This window comes from Amblyomma americanum, chromosome 1, assembly GCF_052857255.1.
Source record: "Amblyomma americanum isolate KBUSLIRL-KWMA chromosome 1, ASM5285725v1, whole genome shotgun sequence".
In the NCBI taxonomy this organism is placed as follows: Eukaryota; Metazoa; Arthropoda; class Arachnida; order Ixodida; family Ixodidae; genus Amblyomma; species Amblyomma americanum.
In genome coordinates, this window is record NC_135497.1 from 462,915,106 (window position 1) to 462,940,877 (window position 25,772).

The 25,772-nt window shown below is 44.4% G+C and overlaps 1 protein-coding gene across 4 annotated transcripts in view; it reads left to right on the forward strand.

Annotated features, from left to right (window-relative positions):
• The window catches only part of LOC144116035 (solute carrier family 22 member 4-like), a 211,713-nt gene extending 204,704 nt beyond the window's left edge, over positions 1 to 7,009 (forward strand). For all 4 annotated transcript variants that reach the window (XM_077650698.1, XM_077650701.1, XM_077650699.1 and 1 more), the window contains one exon: positions 6,322 to 7,009. In XM_077650698.1, coding sequence (XP_077506824.1) covers positions 6,322 to 6,421 — 100 coding nt within the window. In that variant the 3' untranslated portion in view covers positions 6,422 to 7,009. The remainder of the gene's footprint in view (positions 1 to 6,321) is intronic.
• The last annotated feature ends 18,763 nt before the right edge of the window (positions 7,010 to 25,772 follow it).

Genomic DNA, 25,772 nt, shown 5'->3' on the forward strand with positions numbered 1-25,772 from the left:
AGAGGAGAATTTCATAAACTACCCCTTCGGTACATTTCAGGAATAGTCGCCCATGCTTGGTTCCGCAGCCTCTTTCTTTTTCTTTTCGATTTCTTTTTTCCACTCGAGGGCAAACGCTTCCGAGCTTCAAAGGGGCTGAGAAGACGAGCGGGACACCGTGCCTGCTCGCAACCTTGTTTAGGTTGTGGGCCAACTTGTGCACTACGGCATCGCCACAGGTCTCACCTCTTCTCTAGGGACCTCTGCCCAAGCTCGCACTGCCCTGGACTTCACCTTCCGCAAGAAGCTTTCGGCGAGCCCTGTCAAGAGCGAACCAGGGAATCCGGCTGAAGCCAGCCTGGCCAATTGATTGTGAAAACTCGACCGCATCTTGTAAAAGCATGACTTCCTTATCGCAGACTCACGACACACTGAAGCAATTCTTCTTTTCAAAAACTTGGAATGCGAGGAGTAAAATGGCAGGAGGCCTTCTTTTACTCGCGGAGCGTAAGCCCAACACACATGATCCGTACAGAACTGAATGTTAAGATGTAAAAACTGTAAAAAATTGTCCACAGGCAGTTCACATGCAAAATCCAAGCCTTTCCTATGTTGTCTAAATAGGGATAAAGCATCGTGTGCATCTTCAGCAAAGTTCAAGCTTGCGTCCTTGGTTAAAATAACAAAAAAAATGTCCACGTATGTAAAAACTTTAAAAACTTTGTTAGCTGGTAAAACCTGATGAAGGACTTGGTCCATTTGTGAAAGAAAGATGTTACACGATACCGGCGCGACACACGATCTTATACAAATGCCCGCTTTCTGCAGAAAACACCGCTGTTCAAATGTTATAAAGTGGACTCCAAGGAAAACTTTAAAACAGATAAAAATCATCAATATACATACCGGCAGAGTTCTGGGAAGCAAAAGGATCATTTCTTTGAATACATTCCCTGACTGCAGTAAATATGGCAGCGTGGGGCACAGAATGATATAAATCAAGAACCAACATCCACACCCAACCTCAACTTCAGATTTCCGGAATTCACAAACTTCTTTTCCCTAATCTTTTCCCTAATAACAAATCTCTTATATCTAGTTTGTTAAAATTCTTCAACAAGAAAATACTGATCTGCTTCTTCCAATTAAGAACCCTTTTCCGTAACTATCGTTCTGAACGGTAAGCTATGCTTGTGCGTTTTAACTGCAAAGAACACTCTCAGCGCTTTATTTTTGCTTTTTTCGATTTCTTTAGCAAGGCTGACCAAACCCAGAGGTTAACACATTGCCACTGCGCGGCTTTTTACTTTTGTAGACTTCTCAGGGATAAGCGAAAAATTCTTAATCGCTAGAGCTGCTCTTATCGGCAAGTTATCCCCAGACATAACTACAATTAAGCCAACCAAATAGCCCAACAAGTTCTCTTAAACCATTTTCCCTTGAGGTCTAACTGATTTGTGTCTTTTTTGCAGTGTTGCTTTGTGATTCCACAAACGTGTACGCATAGGCGTACAGAACAGTGACACTTTTCAGGGTGGAGGTCAAGTGAGTTTCACGGGCTGGGCGAAATAACTCCGTTTCCACAGATGCGACAAAGCCAGTTGGGTACTCGTTGCGTGAAGATTCTTGCTGCACAGTCTCATGTCACTTGCCCTGTCTTCAGTAGGGCTGAAAATGACATTTTCTCGTTTGAACAGAGTTTTTTTTCAACTGATTTCTTTTGTGTGGCCGGCTGAACTGGTCTCCTTTTGTAACAAACTTATTTAAATGTGTGTTTTACTCCCCTCAATAATGCCCCACGGGCCATGAGGGTATCTCAAATAAATAAATAAATAAATAAATAAATGAAGTTGAAGAATCTCTGGGTATTGGTTTGTCTCCTATACGCTCTGAATGAGAACTTCTTGCTATCACGTTTTTCCAATGCGCCCAGAAAGGGCCACGCACCATTGGTTTTTCCTTCAGTGGGGAAGTCAATCGTTTCTCCGCACAATTCCAATGGGTTAAAAAGAGAAACAAAGCGCCTTTACGAATCAAGAAAAAGCAGTCTTCCACATATGTGAGAAAATTCTTAGCGTTAAAAGACGAAAGACAAAAAAGTAGTTTCGCCCTTCCCTTCAAAACTCTCTTCATTGACCCCAAGCGCTATTACTACGATGCATCATCAGAAACAGTCACAGAAATATCGTAGCCATCATCTCGTGATACCAGAGTAAGAAACTGTTCCCATCCAACGCCTCAGCACAAGCTTTCATTTTTCATTATCTTTACTAACAATCGTAGCTTTCTTCCGAAACGCGATACCGTATTCAACCTCACTCATCATCCGAAAGTAACCTGCTCATCATAACAGAAACTTGGTTGACCAACGATGTTAGCGGTCACGAAATACAGACAGACTTTCCCGGTTTTGACATTTATCGCAAAGATCGTAAAGAAACACGAGGTGGGTGGGGGGGAGGGGTTCTAATAGCACAAAGCCAACAGTTGTCACGCACGCCAATTAACCTTGCCTCAGATGTGGAAATTCTATAGCTTCTCATTCGAGCCTCGCCCCAAACAGTATTTCTTGGCGTCTGCTACCGCCCTCCAAACAGTAATCCTGATTTCTGCGCAAAATAAATCAAATACTGTGTGACGTTGCTACATAACACCCTAACGCACATATTGTATTATTAGGTGACTAACTTTCCAAACGTTTATTGGTGTACCCAAACGGCTGCTAACACTGAATCAAATTATTTTCTTGACGTGTGCCTTAATTTTAACCTTATGCAACTCATTACGGAGCCGACACGAGTAGAAAAAATCTCCGCCAGCATTCTCGACCTGATACTAACAAACCATCCGGAAACCCTAACGTCTATTTGTTTCCTACCAGAGATCAGTGATCACAAGGTAATCCATGCCACATTTTCCTTTGCTCCAGCACCACGTGTCACTCACAAAAAAACTATCGTTCTGTACGACAAAGGAAACTATGAGGCGATATAGAATGAACTAACTGCCTTTCTTCCATCCTTCGAAGCATCATTTCATAACAGATCTCCTGAAGACAACTGGCTTATCTTTAAAACCAAGGTACACGAATTAACAAACAAATTCACTCCGAAAACCACTTTTCGTGAAAATCGCCACAAACCATGGTTAGCAAGATCAATAAAACGAATAGAAAATAAGAAAAAAAAGACTTTTCCGCGCTCTCAATCATAGGCCGAGCACTTCAGCATGGAATAAATACTACGCAGCTGAAAAAGCTTATCTAGCAGCCATCCGTGACGCAAAACTCATTTTTCCGAATTGATTTGCCTAACATCCTACGTCACAGCCCAGAAAAATTTTGAAAAATAATACACCCCCAACAGCCCCGTGAAGTTATTATCTATAACGAATGTCATGAGATATCGCAGATGCTAACAGTGCTGCCATGTTCAGTCACGCATTTTCATCTGTATTTACGAAGGATACCGGCATACATTCAGCGCCTACCCTTCCCAGAAACATAACGAATAACATGCCGGCCATAGCGTTATCTGGTGATGGTATTGTTTCCCAAATTCAAGATATTAAAATCTCATCATCAGCCGGCATCAACAAAATCAACTCGAAAGTGTTAAAGAATATCAAACATACCTCTGCAAAATTTTTGTGCCTCATATTTTTGCAGTCATTGTCTACAGCTATTTTGCCTCACGACTGGAAGGTGGGAAAGGTCGTTCCTGTCTACAAATCAGATAATAAAAATTCCCCTTTGAATTATCGTTCCATCTCACTAACCAGCGTGCCGTGCAGGATCATGGAACATGTCATGAAATCATGAACTCACAAATCATGAACTTCTTAGACACTAGAAACTTCTTTCACCATTCACAACATGAATTCAGGAAAGGATTTTCATGTGAAACACAGTTGGAACTTTTTGTACATGACCTGCATGCAAATCATGACTGTAACATCCAGACTGACGCTGTATTTTTAGATTACGCTAAAGCATTTGATAAAGTATCCTACCGACGCTTGCTGCTAAAACTTTCACTCCTAAATTTACACCCTCGTGTCTTAGATGGTTAGAACAGTTTCTTACTAATCGTTCTCAATCTGTGCTCATAAACAGCCAGCCGCCTAGCCCCCTACCCGTAACCTCAGGTGTCCCACAAGGATCCGTCCTGGCTCCTCTTCTTTTCTTAATATACATTAACGATTTACACTTGCATGTGCCTTCCTCAATCCGCATTTTTTCTGACGATTGCGTCATTTATCGTACAGTAACTAACATCTCGGACCAGAACGCTCTTCAGACTGACCTTACAGTGTACAAGAATAGTGTGATGAGTGGTTAAATACTCTTAACCCTACAAATGTGACCTCATGTCATTCACCCGAAGTCTTAGACCTTTTCGTTCTACTTACACAATAGACAACCTACCAATGGAATCTGTGCTAACATTTAAGTACCTAGGCTTCACACTATCAACTAACCCATCCTGGGGTGCGCACATTTCCAACATCATTTCATCGGCCAACAAAAAACTAGGTTTCCTCAAATGCCACATACGCCATGCACCAAAGGTCTTGAAACTACTAGCATAAAAGTCACTGATAAGACCTAAACTTGAATATGCATTCGCCATCTGGGGTACCCATTAAACTATCTGAAGGATAACCTCGAACGCGTTTAAAATCGCGCTGTTTGATTCATTCATTCCGCATATTCATACGACATCAGTGTATCGTCTTTGAAAGCTGAAAATAACTTATCAGTTCTTTCCCACCGCCGGCGAATTGCTAGCCTCTGCCTTTTTCACAAATTATTCTACAGTTCATTGCACGAAGCGCCCTACATTGTACGCCGCATGCACATATCTCAGCGCACTGGTCATCCGCTTCAAGTTGTCCGTCCACGCTCCCGTACTACTGCATTCTCGGCCTCCTTGTTTTCCCGAGCACCATCTGACTGGATTGGCCTTCCTCACCAAGTCGCAGGCATTATCTGTCCATCAAGATTCCGCCAAGAGTTAACGCAGCTGATGTTAGATTGGAACCTCATGTTATATCTGTAGTCCCACCCCTTATGTAAAACCCCTAAATAGGGGTCTTTAATAAAATAAACTGAAACTGAAACTGAAACTGCAAATTTCAAATGCAAGGACTTATTCCATAGTGCGGTTCGCGACATGCAATCACGAACATAGAGGCTGCTATTGACGTTCTCTGAACGTTTCAGTAAAAGATCTATGGAAGACGAAATAAGTGTTGCCTAGGCGAAACTCAGGAGCCTGCGGACATCCAGAACGGGCTCTTTTAGGGTAAGGATTTGGGTTTAATATAATTGACTCCCACTAGGTGAGCTTGAGTCCAATTATCGACTGGAACAAGTTAGAGTATCGCACTATTTTATGTCTCATGTGACCTGAATTCCACTTCGACGTTGTGCCACGGTTCGGCTGTCGAAACCGACACCAACTCAACATGAGGGAACCATTTCAATTGCAAATTAATTATAGGACGCAGGTGAAATCAGTGTTTGGTAATGTCTTGCTCATCATTAGAACACACTAATAAAGTTTAGTGTGACTTCTCCTTTAAGTCTGCATAGCGTTACACTGCCTTACTACTGGCCACGTTAAAGAAAAAAGTTGTATGATTCCTGTGTTCAAGCACTGCCCCTGACTCACTGCCAATTTGTGGTGCCAATAGGGGTATCGTTAAGAACATTTTGGGTCAGTCTTTAACAGCAGCATTTTTGCGCGTATTGCATGCTTGAAAACCATTAATCGAAAGCAGCAATGTAAATCTTCAGCACAGATTAAGAGTTGCGCAATCCTTGTCCCTCGTCATTCTCACCTTGTGACAAATGTTTGTCCTTCAGTCTGGTTAAATTGCCGAGAAAAGGACGCACAGATGTTCATTTATGTGCCTAAAAAAGTGCAGGAAGGTGCGCTTTTCGCATTGCTGCAGGCTGTGTGCAAGGTTCCTGGTTTAAGGCGGGAAGCCTTTTTCTTTTCATGAGTGAGGAACGGTTTCATGCTTTGAACAGATCTTATTGAAAAAATCACTTAAATATATCCCTACAATTATCATGCATATCTTAAAAATTTCTATTGCCTTCCAACCGGCAACAAAGGAATGAGTGCTCTACAACTGTTGTATCTGTCCGTTCGCATGGGAGTATTCTAATAGCAGGAAGCTGCAGCCGGCTTTTACCTACAACTTTGCATGAGGCTTTTAATTAAAGCCGAAACCCCATTCAATGAATACTTTATGAGAGTTAGTAGGGTGCATAATGAGCAAATAATGAATTGCTAAGTTGGTTCAATGAATGCCCTTTCATTTTCTCTACAGGAGTGACGCCGATGCGCCTACCGAGGTGGAGCTATTTGATGAAGAAGACAACGAGAATGAGGCCTCAGAACGCGGAAACGAAGGAAATTTGTGCATCTAGGACTTTTAAGGCTCTAGTCCTTACTTTTATGGTTACTATCGCTAGTAACGATATAGTGATCGTATGTGCGAGTTCTAGTCGCACTTTGTATAGACAGTGAATCGCTATATTACCGGCGCAATTGTGTCTGTGTTTTTATGCCAGTTCACTGTGAGCTGCGCGACACCGAGCAGACCACTGCATGGCAGAAAAACGAGACCGTACAATCGCGGGCATAAGTCTCCAAGACACGGGAGAAACAATCAGGGTGCATTGGTGACACGTCTTCCAACGACGACCACATTTAATGTGTGAAGCCAGCGGCTAGCGGCTTCGGATGCCACTCGTGGAGACTTCTTCTCCCGACAGTAGATGCCTTGTCATAGGAGAAAATTACCCGGTTTCTTGGCTTTGCTGGATTGCTTGCAGACGCAGTGAGTTACATGCATAGCGTGCATAACCAAGGAAGTTTTATATTTACCATGAATGCTTAGATACTTTTCGCTGTGTTGATGCATGCACAGTATTGTTCACAGACTTTTTCATTTCGTAATGTAGTCGCACAATAGCGAAGTGTTACCAATCATAATAAAAAATGTTCTTAAGCAATTCTTTTCGCTCCTTCTCGTGCGATCGTAATCAATTTCCAAGCTATCACAGTCAACTATGCATCACAATGGTTTTCATTTCTTCATTAAATGCCACTATTGGCAAGTTATTCATACACATAGAAACATGCACATTTTTTCTCCTTCGGATAAAGGAACGGACAGCGCCTTCGTGAAAGCAATGCAAGAAGATAGAGAACGTTTCTCTATCAGCATAAGATCGACTCAATATCTGCTCGCCGGCCTCAGCAGTGTTAACAGGAGAGAGTCTACGAGGCTAGAAACTGCACCGACGCAAAGTTAGACACTCCGCTGCTGATTACGGCATGAAGAGAGAAAGAATGTGGGTTGAATTGGCGCTGCATTTGTCCAACACGATAGGAAGGCGGGCGAGTTGGTGATACATATTTAAAAATAACAGCACAGGAAACGGGGTCTTCAATGGTAGAAAACACAGGACAAGCGCTGTATTTTTTCGCGTATTCTCAACCATAGGGAAGCTTGAGACTTCATAAGATGAAACGAATTTCTGTGACAACTGTTCCTTTTATAAACGCGGGTTCTACTTCATACAGGGCGATAATCCGCTGTCTCGTTCTCAGCCCGTGTGTCATTAATGCGAGAAGTCGCCAAATGCTAGCGAGGCCTGATGGAACAACAGATACATTCCGTTTTGCAAAGAGTTTCATCCATGCTGATTATGGTCACTTCAAGGTTTAATGCATGTAAGAGCGTGCCACGAAAACCTTTCTATTGTCCCCAGCTAAATTTTGACGACATATTGCACTAATATAAAGAAAACTATACCTTGTCTACATAAATGAAGTCGCTGTAACAAATAATGCAGAAACAGCTGAGGCATCAAATCATTATTTCTCTTCTTTATTTACCCATTATTTAGTACTTTGATTGTATCCCGGCTGCCTCAGACTTAAGCGTTAGCAAGGAACACCCTAAGACGAAAAGAATTAATAGGGGGCGAAGGGTAAGTCTTTCTGTGAACCAACCGATTTCTCACAACCATTAGTCCTTTCAGGGATCAACTGCAAAAGATGCAACTGTTGGTCCCCTAAGAAAGGAGTGCAACAGTTAGTCCCCAGGAGCAGTTTTTTAAAGAGAAAATGCAAACGAAGAGCAAATTCCTGCGCAATTTAGAGTGGTATAGTCTGGGCGCAAGCACTTATGACGTATTCCAAGAAAAGAGCCACAAATAAACGAACAAGAAAATACCAGAATTCGCACTCGCAACGTTTGGGTTGGGATCCAAGCACGGATGTGATCACGCCATCACAGCACACGTTCCGGAGTAGAAAATAAGCGCCTTATATACGAAGCACATGCATTCCTTGCGTTTATCGTTCGTATTAACACCTCTTTTTGGGCTAGTTGGTACATACTTAAATTAGAGAAAAACTAGCGATAAAAGCATGCAAACATCAAGAGAAGAACGAAGACGAGACACAAGAAATAACTCAACTGAATTTTATTGAAGCCACGATGCAGCTTATATACGGTGAAGCTTCAAGGGGAGAGAAGGGTTCAATAAAATTCAGTTGAGTTAGCGCTTGTGTCCCGTCTTCGTTCTTCTCTTGTGGTTTGCATGGTTTTGGCGCTAGTTTTTCTTTAACTTATCGTTTGAAGTTGGAGGAATATATTGCTATTCTGATCAAAGTATAGTGCTTTTGCTGTCATATGATTTTGCAACTAGCTAAGGGAAGGCTTTAAGTATACGCACAGCGGTTTAAATAGCGTTTTTGGCCAAAAAAGAAGTGTCGGACTTTGTGTACTTTCCGGTCGGTGCATACATATATACAGGTTTTGTTTTCCGGAAAGAAGTGGAAGGAGGCGGAGGGAAAATCCATACATTTGCGGCTTGAGAAATCCTCCGCCCCCTTACAGTGTACATAGCAGCAGAGAGGGGGAATAGACAATATCAGATTTTTTTGTTGCAAAGAGAAAAAAAAGCAATATACCGCATGACACAATAATATAAGCATAAATAAAAGTTTCAATGAGCACTGTATTTTGGACGCCTGGAAAACTTTTTTTTTTCAAAAATAAAACAATGTAACGTAATTGCACATAAGGATAGACCTTTGCGTTCATTCACAAAAAAGAGCATGAGCAGCAATATATTTGTATATATTTGGAAGAGACATAATTAATACATCAGTACCTTCTTTTTCTACAGTATTCAATAATAGCGGAAGATTATACCGGAGTGTCTGTTGTCCATAGGCAGTGCGACATTTTGGAACTTTCCATCGTTCTGGAGTTCTGATGCTGTAGGTGGGATAATCAGGTTTTAGTTCTGGCACATGACAAACACAGATCCGTGTTTTCTTTTTTTTGCGCATAAGGTCGTCTTATTTGCAGCAACTGGCAGCTGCACCTTGCGGCCTGTTGATAACAAATACAGAAGCCCGTGGATCACTTAGTTTTTTTTATTATTGACGGGCAGCGGCGTTCGGGAATAGAATATATGCTGCTCATCGTTTCGCTAAGTGTCGCCGGTACTTACGCATCATCAGCTAAGCTCGTAAACAAAGGGCAACGAAATGAAACTGCTTATACTCGTTTAACGCTACGCCTTTCAACTCACATTCGGTACGTATTGAAGCTCACAGTTCTTGTTTATGCTCTTTCTCAGCTGCCAGTCGCTTCGGTTCCACGAAGCCTTTTTCTCACGCAAAACCGCTTCTGCGCGGACAGCAGCGGAGCGGTCAGTGACCTTGTGGCTCAAACACATTTAGGCATTCGGCGGCGAGCGCGACCGAAATCTGGTACCGCCGAAGTGCTGCCTCGTTCACAATTCCCGGTCGCGACCTCGCCGCTCTTGGCGTACGCAGATGTGGTTAGAAAAGTGTATAAATCGACGCTGTCGACGTACCATATGCGTATGCAAGTTTCCATATATACGCTAAACGCAGGTATTGTGCGGGACTTTACGTCATATCTAATAATCCCTCATTTAGTTCAGTGTGTGCAGAGACGCAACTATAAGCTCAGACTAGTGGCGCCGTCTGGTCGTTGGGACGGCAAACATTTTGTCAACAAACCGACGCACCTCTTAAGCCTAGAAGCGGCAGAATCGTAACTCTAAATGAAAAATAAAGGAAAGTTATCACTGTAACGTTTGTGACAGGGGAAATGAGACGACGCGAAAGACCGGTGCCCTATTTATCTGCAGAGAATGCAATGAAAAGGCAGTAAAAATGACAAAGATGAAAGCAGTCTGAAGTGAGAGGCCCTGCTTTGAAGGGCACCGCCATGTTTGTTTGGGGAATAATGCCGAAACAGAGGGAGCAAATTCTGTCCTTCGTCCTTCAGTTATTTCTTTGCAGGCCAAGGACTAAGTATTTGGTCCGTGAAGTCTGCACACGGCACGCACGAAGTCGCAGTTGCTCCTTACGCGCTGCTCACAGAAACTAACTGCTGCTATTGCTACCACGGGACTCATTTTGGCTCAGAGTGAAGGCGTGTTGTCCCTATAACGTAAACATTAAGGCATTTCAGAAATTGACACCATGCCAAGCACCTTTCTTGTTCCCTACGCCAAATGGTCTGCAAAATACCTGGCCCCAATTTTTAAATCTTTCGAGTTGCTCAACTGCCACGGGACTGGAAATACGAGCAAAGATCACTCCCGGCAGATAGTCGTTCACTTCTTGCGACATAAATACCAATTTTACTGCTTTTTACATGCGCCAAGCTGCTTGAGCATAGTATATCTATACACATTGCAGCTTCTATTGAACAGCATCACATTACCAACAATGAGCAACACTGTTTTTGCCGAGGCATTTCACTTGTAACGCAACTAAGTCGAGCCCGCTGTTCGATGGGGGGCTCGGAGTCTCTCTCTGCCGGGACCACAGGTGGTCAGGAACGACACTTGCTCCGACCGCCGCCATCACCAGGACAGGACAGCCGCTGAGTGAAGGAGTTTGTTAGTGGAGAAAGATGCCTTGGTTTTAATTACATATTTACAAGCGAGTTCAGAAGTGAACTTCTCTCCGAAGAGAGGATCTTAAGGTAGGATCATAATGGAGGATGCAAAAGGAGGCTTGAGGAGATCATCACTGCACTCGCTGACCAGTTTTATACAGTTCTCCGTCCCTAGATTCCGCAGGTTGAGGACGCCCTCGCCAGGGTGTGAGTGACCTCAAACTTGCATTCTCGCGCACAAACACGCACCACCCCGCATAGGGACACGCCCCCGTCCCATATGTCGAGCCAGGGAGAGAGGAGGATGCCGTCGGGTCTACGTCGACTGCGGAGGGGATGTTTTCTGGCCAGCCGAAAGTTCCCATGCGGTGCTGACGCCTGTTTCCTCATTCGAATAATCCGACTTGCAAGACCGGAGCTCCAGGTCGGCCTACATGACGCCAAAGTGGTTGTGCCATTAGGGCTCATTCACACTTGAGAGTCGCAGAGAGAGCGCGACCAGCAGTCGCCTGCGACTACACCGCAGTTTGACAACACCGATGTTCACACTTCCAAGGGTTACCTGCGGGTCGCCTTCTCGTTCGATTCCCGTTTGAAATGGAACTCGTGGAAATGACGCCATTCGTGCGCTTTCGAGAGTTTCGTCTGCTTTGGCCGCGTCTCCTGCGCTCGCGCTTGGCGCTCGATAGTGCTCTAGTCCCTCGATATTAGCAATGTGCTGCGACGACCTGAGCGCAGAGGAAGATATAGCGGCAATGTGCACTGCGGCCGTACAAGCGGCCTGCCAGCCAGCCTGGATGCCGGCTTCTAGCGTCAGAAAAATGCGCTAGTATGTTGTTTGTTCGCGTTCATACCATGCTCTGGGAAGTCGAAATTCAAAAATGAATCAGTTTTGAGGGTTGTTGGCTAATACTGAGCTGCTGGATGCAAGCAAATTTCTTCTCATAGCCGCTTGGCTGCTGTTGCCAAAAGCGGCTAGATCGCCTGGCGTCTGCTTGCTCCGCTGCTGGAGGCGTCGCGGAAGTCGAGCATATTTTTATATTATCATGACGCGGGGTTCACAATAAAGCCGTAACGAAAGTAGCATCTTGGTTACAGCACTGGTCAGTTCCGAAACGCCCTCAGCTGCGCCATCGATGTGAAACCGGCTAGGCTTAGCGACAACTACGGCAGCCAAGGAGCAGATAGCGCAGTTCGTCGCTCAGCGACACCTCGAGCGGCGTCGTTGCCGAAAGCTTGGCTCGCTCGCTGATTGGTTCAGCGGTTTGCGACTCGCAGTCGCGAGGCTGCAAAATCGAGCAACGAGCGACAGGCCCGCGACTGTCGCTTTTCCACTAACGCGACCGTTAATAATAATAATAATTGGTTTTGGGGGAAAGGAAATGGCGCAGTATCTGTCTCATATATTGTTGGACACCTGAACCGCGCCGTAAGGGAAGGGATAAAGGAGGGAGTGAAAGAAGAAAGGAAGAATAGGGACCGTTTGCGACTATCGCTTTTCGACCAAAACAGTTGCGCGACCGCTGCGACTCTCAAGTGTGAATGAGCCCGGAAGGCCGTCGTACGATCGTTTTGGAGCGGCTTCCGCCAGGCCCGCTTGGCGAGCGGGCCGCTCGTTTTTGGCCGCCGGGCGTACGTCAGGCGGAAAGGTGTTGTACGATCACTTCGGCGCTTGCGAGCGAGGCGGATGGTCCCAGCATACCGATTGGCATTGCCCGGAATTGCCGTCTGTCCAATAGCCTTCTCCGTCTGATGGCAACCTAGTCAGCGCGAGAACGTGGTCACGTAGTATTTTTTCTGTTCCTCGGCGATCTGCACCTAGGCTGAGCCTCGGCGTCGCCATGGCGTGCGTTTTGAAGTTCTTGCTGTTGTCGGCGGCTCTCGTCAGCGACCAGATGAGTAGATCTTGTTCAGAGATTTTGCGTGGTGACATGGCCAACACAAACAGGGCGAACTTGCAATTAGACGCAGAATTCGTCCCTGCCGACGCAATCGTCCAGCTGCAGCGTAGTTATTATGATGTCATCAGAGAGTGCGTTGTTTCGCTGTGTCCCCGCCTTCCTGAATCGTCACTAAGAACCTCATTTCCGCACGCAGAGTACCCGTCCATGCGCCTAGCGCAGAAAAAATTCGTCTGCTATACAGGCAGCAGTTGCAAAACATGCGCAGGCGCTGCTGCGATACCACGAGGGCGGTGCGATTTGCGTTGAGTTTGCAAGTACGAAAAGACAATGAAATATTTAACGAAAACCACACTTCCTCCGGCAACAGCACGAAGCACAATGCACACGCAACGGTGACGGCACGCGGCGAACTGGCTTCAAAGCGAACCGTTTCGTGGATATACCCCTTGATGCCTTCATTCCCCTCTGTGCCCGCGCGTTGAACCGCTGGGAAGAGCCTCCCTACTAGTGGGGCACGAGACGGAAGGGGAGGACACGGACGCTTGTACAATGCAGTAGCACTCGAAATTAAGGCAGGCTGCGGTCTGTACATGACAGCGTGAGCGAATTCGGGAGCACATAGAGGCGGTATTAGTAGCGTGGACCGATCCCATGGATGCCGAGATGGATGCGCGCAATGCCAACACAGCTTACAAGGGGCATTGAAAAGAAAGAATGTCATACTCTCAGAAAGGAATGCTGCGACGTTCATACAGTGACAAAGGATAATGGAATAAATAAAAAAAAACAGTTGATGAAGCCTGCATTTTTGGGAGAAGCTCAGAGGGCAACTAAGACAGGTGGGAAATGACATTACGGAGGAACATGTACGAGTTAAGAGCCTCAAGAGGGAAGAGTTAATGGTTTATGAACTGAGGGGACTAATCACAAGCACCGTCCCCATAATAGGACAGAGGTTCGAAAAGGCCCAGGGACAGTACCTGAAGGCATTTCTGAGGTTATAATCGAAAAGAAGGATGAGTAACAGCCATCATGGGTGAACTGCTGACACCTACTGTAAATTATTGTATGCAGTGCTGCACAGTTGTATGCTAATTAAAGCGCATGCATTTGAACACTGAACACGTATAGTGATGAAAATGGGGCAACAGCTCCTAGGCGGTGTCTGGCAAGTATGTTACCGGGGGCCAGTGTTCTGAAATAAGAACCAGTACGTACAGCATGCACTACATATGTGTACACACTGGTTCCTGCACTTTGTCTGTAACCATGGGTTTTTTCCACACGGTTATCTGCGCTGCTGTATGATAGCAGTGATGTCGGGTGAATATGACTCGTTATTTTTAGCTGGTGAACTTCTATGAAATCAAGTACGTGCGTATAGTGAGTTTCCATTGTTTGCAAAAGGAATTCAACATCCTGAGTGAAGTACATTAACACTGAAGTTGGCTGTCTGCATGCGACATAACTGCAAGTAAAAAAGTAATGGTGTATATCTGACAATGCTTTGCTGGCTTTGAGGAAGGTAGCCTTGTGACATACATTTTCCTTTCAGGATGTCCTTTGAGTGGAATGGTCATGACACAACTTAAAAATAAATGCTTGGCACATATTAAACATCTGAACATGCTACAATTTCTGTAATCGAAATTTTATGATTCCGATTCACACACTACGTAACTTGTGTAGTGTCCAGCGATAACCTCTGACAACCAAAAATAGAAACTAAACATTCCTTATTGGCTTACTTTGGAAGCGAAATCAATGTAAACAAAAATATTTATTCTAAGGACATATGAGCATAGCTAGCATGGAACTAAAAAGAGAAAACCCACAACAAACACCTCATTGATACTGTTAACTGTCCAAAGCGATGTCACGAACAGTGTCTGCTGGGCTGTCCTGCAGAAGAAATAGTGTGCAGCAGATGCCTGCATGTTCTTAGAAGGGAATTGTACGGAGGCTTATTCCATACTATCGGTTCTGACGTCAAGGTGACCTAGGCAACATTGGTTATTGCATCTGTAGAAAAGGCATCTACTCTTGCTGATGGGGACTGCTTGTTCATGACCATGAATAATACTCTGTCACAGATCACTTTTGCTCAGCTTGGTTCTTCAGCTGTGGGAAATCCAGAAACACCCGTGTATCATTCTTCTTGTGTCCTTGTTCACTCCTGCCACTGTTCAATACTATCTGCATCATCGTATGTGTTGTCAAATGACAACAAACACACTACTGTCTCTCATTAAACAAAAGGTGTATGTATGTATTATGCATGCATGAAAATTCGCCATATTTTATCACGTAGCTGTCAAACATGAATGCATCTATATATGAGGATATCACAAAGTTCCCAACATTTAGGAACATGGAAGAGCGATGGTAAATGCAAGTGCATGCAGTCTCACAAAAAAATGACGAAGCAACAATACTGATTTCTGCTCGTCATGTTTTTCAGGCCAATACGAAAGCCGGAATAGAAATATCACTGCGATGCTACAAACTGGCAACGGTGTGCATCACAGGACTAAAGTGCACGGTTTTTTATTCTGCAGTGATAGCAGGCAGGCCACTTCATTTTACCAGTGCTTCCTGAGCTGCCTTTCTACGAACATTGTGCAAACGAGTATGCAGCATTGTGAGCAAGTGTGGGGTGTCCTGTTGAGGGGCAATCAATGTTAACATGTACAGAAACAAGGTGGCGTTTAGTGCTTGCGGCCACAAAGCATTATTTTTAACTGTCCCATAATTTAAAAACAAAGCGGTTGCTGAGTACTGCAGAAAAGCCTACATGTGCCTTCCGTAGTAATGTATACATAATTAGGTACAGGAGTAAGTGCACCGGCTTACAGGTTAAGGGAATGCAAGAACAGATTTCGAAGGTTTACAATCAAATCCTGCCTGCAGCTGGGATAGAGTCCTTTCTATAGGATTTTCAGAACGAGATGTATTATGGCGCCTGATAGAATCAAATGAAAAATAAGCTATTCAAGTATGTTTGGGGCATACATGCATACGTTCTCCAAGGCGACAGCGGTGGTTCAGTAGTTATGGCACTTGGCTGCTGACCCGAAGGACTCTGGTTCGATCCTGGCCGCTGCGGTCGAATTTCGATGGAGGCGAATTTCCAGAGGCCTGTATCCTGTGCGATGTCAGTGCACGTGCTGCAGCCTAATGATGACAGCTTTAAGTTTAAGATGAGCCAACTGCTCAGTTAGTATTATCCTCAGTATACGTGAATATATAACAGTTACACGCATATGCATACACACGTACAAACCTCACTGAGCCACATTAAGAGGTCTATGCGTTGCTTAGCTGAATAGAACAGACAAGCAAAAAGGAAAGACTGGTTAACACAGATTAGCGCACTAATGCATGTTTACCTTTGCAGTGTGCAAATGTAGGTAGATAGAGCTAGCTTGTGCAGTGTGCAGGTTCTCCCAAATGCTAATATTGTGTACATCTGCCCCGATATTGCTTGAAATAAATTATATAGAAAGGTCTTGACGACCACGTTATGCATAAGGCAGCATTGTATTGGTTTGCCGAGGTGACCGAGTGACTACACACCATTTTTAGCATGTATCATACCTTAGTGGTCCTAAATGACATACTTGAGTGGCGAGCTTTGAAATGGTGTGCCAGGTAGGAGCTCGAAGTGTTCGTCATTTATAGCATCACTTCTGTAGTGACCACTTCGAAGGACACTAAGTTGCACAGCCTTGTGGGGTGCAAGACAATTGCAGTCTTTCGTGGCATGAACAAAAATGAATATTGAGATGCACTGGCATGAGCTAAGAGTGTTAGTGCGGACAGTGCAGAAGGAACCACGAGCTGGAACAGATTAGCTGGACGTGTGTTGGTAAGGAGCACAAAATCCTGCAGTTTCGACAGAATATCAAGAGATTTAAAGATGCACGTTTTGTGCTGTGACACTGGACCTCGAAAAATAGTCTGAGAGAATAAAACAAGCGGATCGGGCTTGAGCTCATCCCAGGAAGCTTGATTTTTGAAGCTTTATTTGTGGCATATGGAATTACAATACCCAACCTGTGGCTACACAGGAGTTTTGAAAGAGACTTGGAAGATGATAATGCTAAGGACATGCGTAAACGTCCTAGGCTGTGGGTGGTTGTACAAGGATTTTTAGGTGAGAGCACGCTACACTGTGCGCCTTATTAAATGCCGAGTAATAGAGCAAGTATGCAGTGAATATTCCTTGCTCAGCAAGCCCTTATAAGTAGGCACAGTTTAGTTATGCTGACAGTAAAAAATGTTAGTGCACACTGTCTTCGTAACTTTGGGAAGTGCGCTATTCAAGTGCATCCAAACGGATGCTCTGCAGAATTGAAACACTGGTATTAATTGAAAGATGGCAGACCACAGTGTTACCAATCAAGAATTGTTAGACGAAACATTCAAGGGGAGGTTGTAATATATGTAATAAAAAAGCTGAGGGCCAAAGGCAAGGCACTGCGCGACACCCGAGATTGCAGGAAAAAAGCAGGATGAGTAAGAATTAGTACGGTCAAATTATCGACGCGTGGCTGCCAATAAATGGATCCAGTTAAAAGTGATTAGATGCAAGTTAAAGCAAGACTGAATCAGCCTACTCAGATGAGGGATCTTATCACATGCTTTTTGCAAAACCCAGAAAAAAATCAAGGGGGAAGTTGCAGTCAAGGTGCAAGTGCATGTCACGAAGAACGAGAGCATGTTGGCTAATTACAGGGATGCTTTCTAAATGCATGCCAATTCTGATGAAACAACTTAATGGGGCAAAACAATTAAGCAGAGCAATATTAAATAATATAATTTATGATTGCAGCGCACACCAATGGCAGAAGTAGGGCGACAGGTGCTGGGTGATCATTGGTAGGACGCAGCTAGAGGGCAAATTGTGCTGAGACAGGAAACTGTCTGTACAGCGTACAATAAATATATGTTTACACTGCTGTGTGACTGGCTTCAAACGGAGCTAGAACTGCCACCTTGTGGAAACTGTCTGTACAGCGTACAATAAATATATGTTTACACTGCTGAATGACTGGCGGCCAACGGAGCTATAACTGCCACCTTGTGTAGTGGTCGTGTTCTTCCCATCATCTGTGTTCCTAATGCAGTTGTACCACCTCCACAAGGCTCATTTTGTAATGTGTTCGTTAAAAGGGCTGTAAGGTGAAGCCAAATATTTTTCTTCAACAGCCAGACTCCTGTGCCACTAAACGCATTCTTCAATCAGCTTTCAAAGTTTGCAAAGATGACTTTACTTCTTGTGTCACATAGTTAGGACACACAAAAAATTATTGCTGCTGATATCTTGAGAACTAAATGATTAGCCATAACTTCATCTATACAGTCATGCCTCGGTAATACGGAACTCATGAATATGGACAGGAATTAGGGTCACTTTTTCTGGGGACTATACTTTTTGAATGCCTGTACGCCTCATTACGACAAAAAGTCGCACACAGTGGACAGGGTGAAATGCATACATCCCATTGTTGTACGCATTGAGGCGAAAGCCTTTAATGGCTCATACTTGCAGCCATGACCTTGTCTGGTCTCAGTTCATGCCCGGTCTCAAGTCATGTCGCACCGTTGACATCATCAGCGGAAAAAAGTCGTGCACGGCGGGATTGCATCCACTATCCTTCCGATCCACAGCCGAGCGAGCAAACGACCACGCTACTTCCTGCCAACGCATGTGCAGTTCTCCTTTTTTTCTCTGACGACACTAATATATGTCTAGCGTAAGGACGCTGGAGAGTGTTTGTGGACAGGCGTCGAAGCAGACAGATGCCCCTGAAACGCCCTCCAGTGTCTCCAGCATTTAAGGTTCACAAGCAATTGTGTGCTTAATCAACATCTTAACCACACATCAGACACAAGCAGCAACACAGCACTAATATTTTTCACCTCACCGCACTTTAGGTCAACAAAGTGCCGCCTGAATTTTCTTTTCTCGTGTTAATCTACGCAGCAGTGTGAACAAAATCTCAACTCTGCTAACAATACAATAATATACATCGCAAAGAGTGCTACAAATGTTTAGATTTGAGTGGACAAGCCAAACACAGACTAAATCATTACATTTATTGCACTGGGTTCTTCATACTGTTCTTACCTCAAACCCATGAACTGCCAGGCACACTGATTGCTCCTGCTCACACTCTTTCTGGTTTCCAAAGCACTTCTCTTTCTGGTATCAAAATCATGGCCACGGCTCGGCCGCTCACTACCTGGTACACACTACTCATTTCACAAAACAGATAAATCTGCTGAAAAAGAAAAGAACAGAACCGCTTCCTTACTTTACAACTTTTATAACCTCCGAGATGACTCCCCGCAGCCCACAACACTAAGTTTAAAGGCAGCGCACTGCGAGACGAAAAATGCAATGCTCTGGTTTCAGGTGTGCACGTTAGGCAGAACCAGAACTTGGTTCCAGTGCAAAGCGGAGAATCTGAATGCTAATGTCCACAACCATTACAGCCGATCCCAGCAAAAAAGAAATTGGTTCAATTTATATCTGGTGTCAGCCTCGACTGATCGACTGTTGCATCAATACTGCAGGGCTCGCAGGGATGAGTGAGCATTGGTATCGCAGAGCCAACCACCACGAAACAGTGTATAGCACATTTCAAAGAATTAAAAAAGCCTTGTAACTGTTGTTTGAGAACATGTGCAGGGATAGTGCTGCCATGACCATGAAACAGATGTGATCGGGTAAGTGTTGCAGGCAACTTATCTGCTAAGTGAGTAACGTGCAATTATGAAGTTACTTATGAGCAAATAAATTTCGGCCAATGGAAAATGCGAGGAGGGCTAAGAAAATTTTGGAAGCATACTACATTGCCGACACAATTTCTTGCAGGCCAACCAGTGCTGTCAGTCAGCAGGCAAATAATCTTGTTTATAGGCAGTCACAAACAAATGAAGGCAACAGATAAACATGAAAATGTGCATGGATTACATCTCCTGCTGAAGGCTTCGATAATGCCTCATCAAATAAACTAATGCAGCTGATAGCATTAAGCGCTGCTGCGGAACAACGGCTCGGCACTTACAAAATCGAGTCAGCAAACAGGCCTCCAACAAAAGCATAGAGACAGCTTAATCCAATTCGGTACCTTTGATTTGTGGCACACACACACACACACGCATACAAAATGACGGTGCCTCTGAACTGAAATTAGCACTGCGCACCGATTTTTTTCACACAGGCTACATAATGCCGCTGGCACACTGTCTCAACCTGCGCACCCATGATCATAAAACGTACCACTGTATCGTGCACCAAGACGCACAAGACTGGCGACGCTGCTGTTGTCGCAGCAGAAAACACTGCGACGGCCGTGCAGCCAAGATCGTGTCAAGTCGCACACGCAGCAGTTTGCTATGTAGCAGAAACAACGTCGTGGGCTCGCCTCGGTCACGATCACTGCAGCCATCGCAACGGAAGCGACCAGCTGCACAGCTCCAAGTTCATTTCAACATTCGGAAAACGGTGTGCGTCGCGAGTTTATCGCAGGCGAACATATCGGTGACTTGACGGGAAAGCACTCGCACCGACCATAATCACTTTCACTACGTGGACACTTGTCGCTATGCTGTGAAACTTGCGCACGCACAGGAAAATAACTCGCAGCAGAAATTACAAAACGCTTGCAACAACCACAAACAGCTCCAAATAAACACTTCGTGACACCGCCACTGCACAGGTCTTGCGTCGGTTTGAAGAGGCGCTCTGTAAACTTTGTCAGCGTAGATAATAATGATAATAATAGTTTATTTCCATCACCAAGCAGTGTTGGAGGGGATGGGGATAAAAGCGGTTAACGCTTGACAAGGTCCCCACCCCCGTAAAGCAAGTGGGCAGTGGCATGCGACGGCACTTCACTGAAAAAAAATACAGAATCACCAATGTGTGTAGAAAATCAATAAGGGTTAAAGCAATAACAATAAAAGCAACAAAAAAGAAACAAAGAGCGTTGTTATAAAGACTTTAAGAAGAGCAATGTTCAAAGTATGAATACTAGGAAAATGTGGCTTCAAAAATAAAGTAGTTGAGGAGGTCAGAGCTGCTAATGTTTTCTATATCAATATTTGCAGCGATTAATCAATTCAGAAGTGACGGAAGTTTTAATGTCACCATTTGGCGTCCATAGTTTGTTCTCACTACAGGTACTACACAGTGTGGTTTGCGACGGCGTGGGTATGTGCACTGAAATAACTGAATCGGGGCTAAGTCAGATATATTTTCTTGCATCTTCTTTGTTCTATTTTATAGGTGCGCAAAAGTTTATAAGCATACAGGTTGAAAACATTAATAATCTTGTGCCTGGAAAATACGTTTTTAGTTGAGCATCTATGTGGCAGGTTATTAAGAATTCTGAGGGCCCTGTTTTCAAGAACAGCAAATTTTTTCAGACTCGTTCGTGTAGCAGTACCCCATACTAATGAACAGATGTTTAGATGTGAGCGAAATAATGCACGATAAAATAGAAGTTTTACATTTTGTGGGAGACAACAATTAAAACGCGTCATAAATCCTACGGCTCAAGATGTCTTTAATGCTATATAATTTATGTGGTCGTCCCATAGCGCATCTTCAGTGAATATTACGCCAAGCGATTTAAATAAATTTACTAACTCAATCTGGTCTTGGTTGTAACGTAGTTCACCGAATTCGCTGAACTTTTTGTTTTTTAGATGAAGAAGTAATGCCTTAGATTTGGTTGCATTAACTGAAAGAAGATTGTTATCGGACCACGTCTTTATTTTTTCCAGGAGTATGTTTGCATTTTCAAGTAACTTACTACCAGAACCATCGGATAAAAATAAACTGGTGTCATCCGCATAAATTATAAAGCGAGCGTTGTCATCCACACTAATGATGTCGTTAATATACAGGTTGAAAAGCAATGGTCCAAGAATACTTCCTTGGGGCACTCCGCAGGTGATTGTTCGAAGAGTTGACTTGTATTCATTTATTTGGACATACTGTTTTCTATTGGACAAGTAAGATTTAGGTAAGAGTAACGCTGTACCTCTAATTCCATATTATTCAAGTTTTTCCAACAAGATGCTATGGTTTACGCAGTCAAATGCTTTGCTGTAATCTATGAAAATTCCCAAGACCAGGTTCCTATTTTCAAAATTCCTCAATATATATTCCTTCTGGTGCACGAGAGCAAGTTCGGTTGACCGGTTTTTTCTGAAGCCATACTGGCAGCCGAAAATTATGGCGTGTTTATTTAAAAAGCTTTCAACTCGTTTAAGAATCAGTTTCTTAAACGCTTTAGAGAAGATGGGCAAAATACTAATTGGTCGATAGTTTCCAAAACTGTTTTTGTTTCCTTTTTTGTATATGACTGCTACTCTAGCAATCTGCACTCTTGCAGGGAAGGTGGAAGTTTCTATGCGTAGGTTGTATATGTACACCAATGGCGCAGCTATAATGTCGATGACATATTTAACTGGACAAATCTGGATATTATCCGCATCACACGAGGTACTGTCCTTTAGGTCACTAAAAGTTGATAAAATTTCTTTCGTAGAGAAAGATTCAAGGAACAAAGACGGTGGGCGCCTGTCAATGGATATGTGAGATATATCAGCAGAGGGGTTCAACGCAGGAGTAAAATGCTTATTAAACTCTTCTGCGAGACGGTTACCTGTGTATTCTACGCCGTTGTTAGTAATTTTATCGGGAATACCAGCCTGTGAAACGTCAGAGTCAAGTGAGCAAATTTTACGCCAACGTTTATCAGGGCGATTAGCTGTATCTGCGAAGTAGTTCTCGTAATACTTCAATTTTGCCACTTGTATGTCAGAGTTTAATTTATTTCTATACTTCTTGAAGCGGTCAAGAATAAGGTGATCTTTGGTGTGAATAAATAGCTGATATAGTTTGTGCTTTTCTTTAATACGCGTATACAGTTCGCGTGATATCCATGGCTTTCTTATTGTTTTTGGTCGCCTCTTTCATTTTGAAACAAAGTATATGTTGTAAGCATGAATAAAGTTCTCTAGAAATAAGTCATAAGCGCTCTCCACTCTAGCCTCTTTGTATATAACGGACCAGTCCACGCCTAGAATATGCGCTCGAAATCTATCTAAAGCTCCTTCTGTTATATACTGACACATAACTTTCTCACGAGGGTCACGCTTCGGAACCTCCTTCTGGCAAAACAAATATATGCCCATATGATCACTTATGTCACAGCATGTAACTCTTGAGTGAGTAAGTGGAGAATCAATATTTGTTAAGAATAGATCTATGCATGTTTGGGAATTGGGAGTTATACGGGTTGCTTTGGTTATCATATTTGTAAAGCTATTAACATCTCAGTAAGGCATCAAAATCCGCGCTGCTGCTCGTTGAACATGACATATCTATGTTAAAATCGCCTCGATTAATTACATCATATTTATTCCTAATTACAATGACTAAATAAGATTTCATTATTTCAAGAAACATACCCATATCACCAGACGGTGGCCTGTACACCACAGACATTACAATGTTTCCTGATTTAACTGAAAAGATTTCAACGTCATCGAACAGGAAACACAAATCGTTTAAAATTTCACACTGAAAGTGGACATTAACAAGTATGCATACACCACCTCCACGAGAAGTTTTTCGATTTAAAGAAAATGTTGTAAATGAAGGCAATTTAAAGGTATCGCTGTCGGTCAGCCAGGTCTCCGAGATCATAATTAGATCGAAAGGGAAGATGATTGCATCAACTAGTCGAACCGTCGCTCGCCACAGCCGAACTAGGCGAAGTTCGCAGTCCCTCTGAGCACTCGTAATATCAAGATGTGGCCAATATACTATGCTTCGCGACATCGGTGCCACTGCCCAGGCCTCGCTCCCTAATTCAGTCGATGGACGGCCATCTTGCCCCGGCACGGCAGAACCGAGGCGGAGGGGCTCGAGGCGTCACTGACGTAACGGAGAAAGCAGCCAATAGCTGAAATCCGGTCGCCGGCCGGACCCGCTCACCCGCACGAAAGTTGAATTTGACCCACTTTCCATCCGTTCGCCGGACGGGGCGGATCCGCTCACCCGCTCGCCAAGCGTGCCTGACGGAAGCCGCTTAAAAACGATCGTACGATTAGCCGGGCCGGCGAAGGTATCGGACGACGACCGCCAGCCCGCCGCCGTCTTCCCAAGCTGATCATACTCTACCGGGACAGAGGCCGCATTAGTTCCTCCAACTTAGTCACGGCCATTGGGGATTAGCAGCCGCTCGCTTACTGCGGCGGCCTTTCCGCTCCGCCCGGACTCCCCCCTGGAGACGCTCTTCGGTGTACTGGGAGCGGTCCTTATCGCGTGGCTCGGATTTCATTCTCACTGATTCCACCGCGTCACTCTCGTCCCGCTCTTCAAGAACGATGCCCTCGTCCGTGCACGCTTCCGCGGTGTCGCGTCGTCATCGACAGACATAATATAATTCCAACAAATGTCATGAACCCTCAGGTCGGAGTCGACGATGCGCTGCCACAAATCGCGCCGGGCTGGTCATCTTCCAAAGCGTCAGGCTCGGCATCGGACACTGTGCCGACGAAGCCGATCTTGCGGAAGCAGTTCCGCTCGCCAGCACCGCTCAGGCCGCTTTCATCATTTCTAGCGCTGAATACAGTGGAAATGGGCACGGTGTTCCCGTCCGCCATCCCGAATTACATCCAGGGCACGAGATTTGGACGAAGCAAACGAAACGTCCGCACCGCAGCATGAGTGACAAAAGCGGGCGATGGGGTAGACGTGCAACGGGAACAGGCGGCAATCAAGCCAATCACGCTAATGGTACAGACGCACAGCATTAGCGGAGAGACCAATGAGGGGCGTCCGTGAGCATCACTGCAGCCATCTCTTGGCTCCCACGGAAGGCCTGCTTCACGGAGCGTGGCCGATTTGCAAGAGAGTGATGATATGGGAGCGGAGGTGCGAGGGGGGCGGGGGGGGGGGGTCGATCTTGGAAGGCGCGTCGGCGGGGAAAAGATAGCTCGCTTTGAGAGCCGCACGAAACGGGGCGGGCTGTTCGCCTGCGATGAGGCTGGGGAAAACATACCACGCGCTGGGCGTACAAAGGGGTCGGCGGAAGGTTATCTCGCAGCGCCGGGCTTACGCCGTTCGTTCGCTGTAACCGATCAGCATAGCTTAATGACGTTCGTTATAGGTGTGACTTTCTGCCATTGAAATATTGCATATTTTGACGGTCACGCAGGTCTCATTCGTTATAAGCAAAAGTTCGTCTTAAGTGGGGCCGTTATATGTGGGCTTGACTCCACTACCTTTCGTCTTCCTTGGACAAAGCCAAATGGACATCACAAAATGGTGGTTCTTAAATAAAAGCCAATTCTTAGAAATGACACCATATTCGCGCTGACTGAAGCTTCTTATAGACATCAGGCTGTTAAAATCGGTGGTCTACTTTCTAGCTTTTTAATGAATGAATTAATGAAGAAAACAAACGAACGAATGAATGAACACACGAACGAACGAATGAATGAATGAATGAATGAATTAAAGAATGAATGAATGAATCAATAAATCAATCGACGAATTTTATTTTCCAGTTTATAGGTTAGGAACCGCCGCCGAAAAGCAACAACATTGTAGCTTTGAAAGTGTCCGGGACCCAGTAAAGAGGTAACATAAATAATAACGTGGCATATAGGGCAACTCGCAAACAAGACTAGCAGTTCCCTTACAAAAATTTCCTTAGACAGTCCATAGACTGTCTATAAACTTTAGTCTAAGAAGTCTATAGACTGTCTATAGACAAATCCTGGAGACCAGTCTATAGACAGTCTATAGATTTATGGTCATACACTTTTAGTAGACTTTTGTCTATAGACAGTCCATAGACACAGGTCCATAGACAGTCT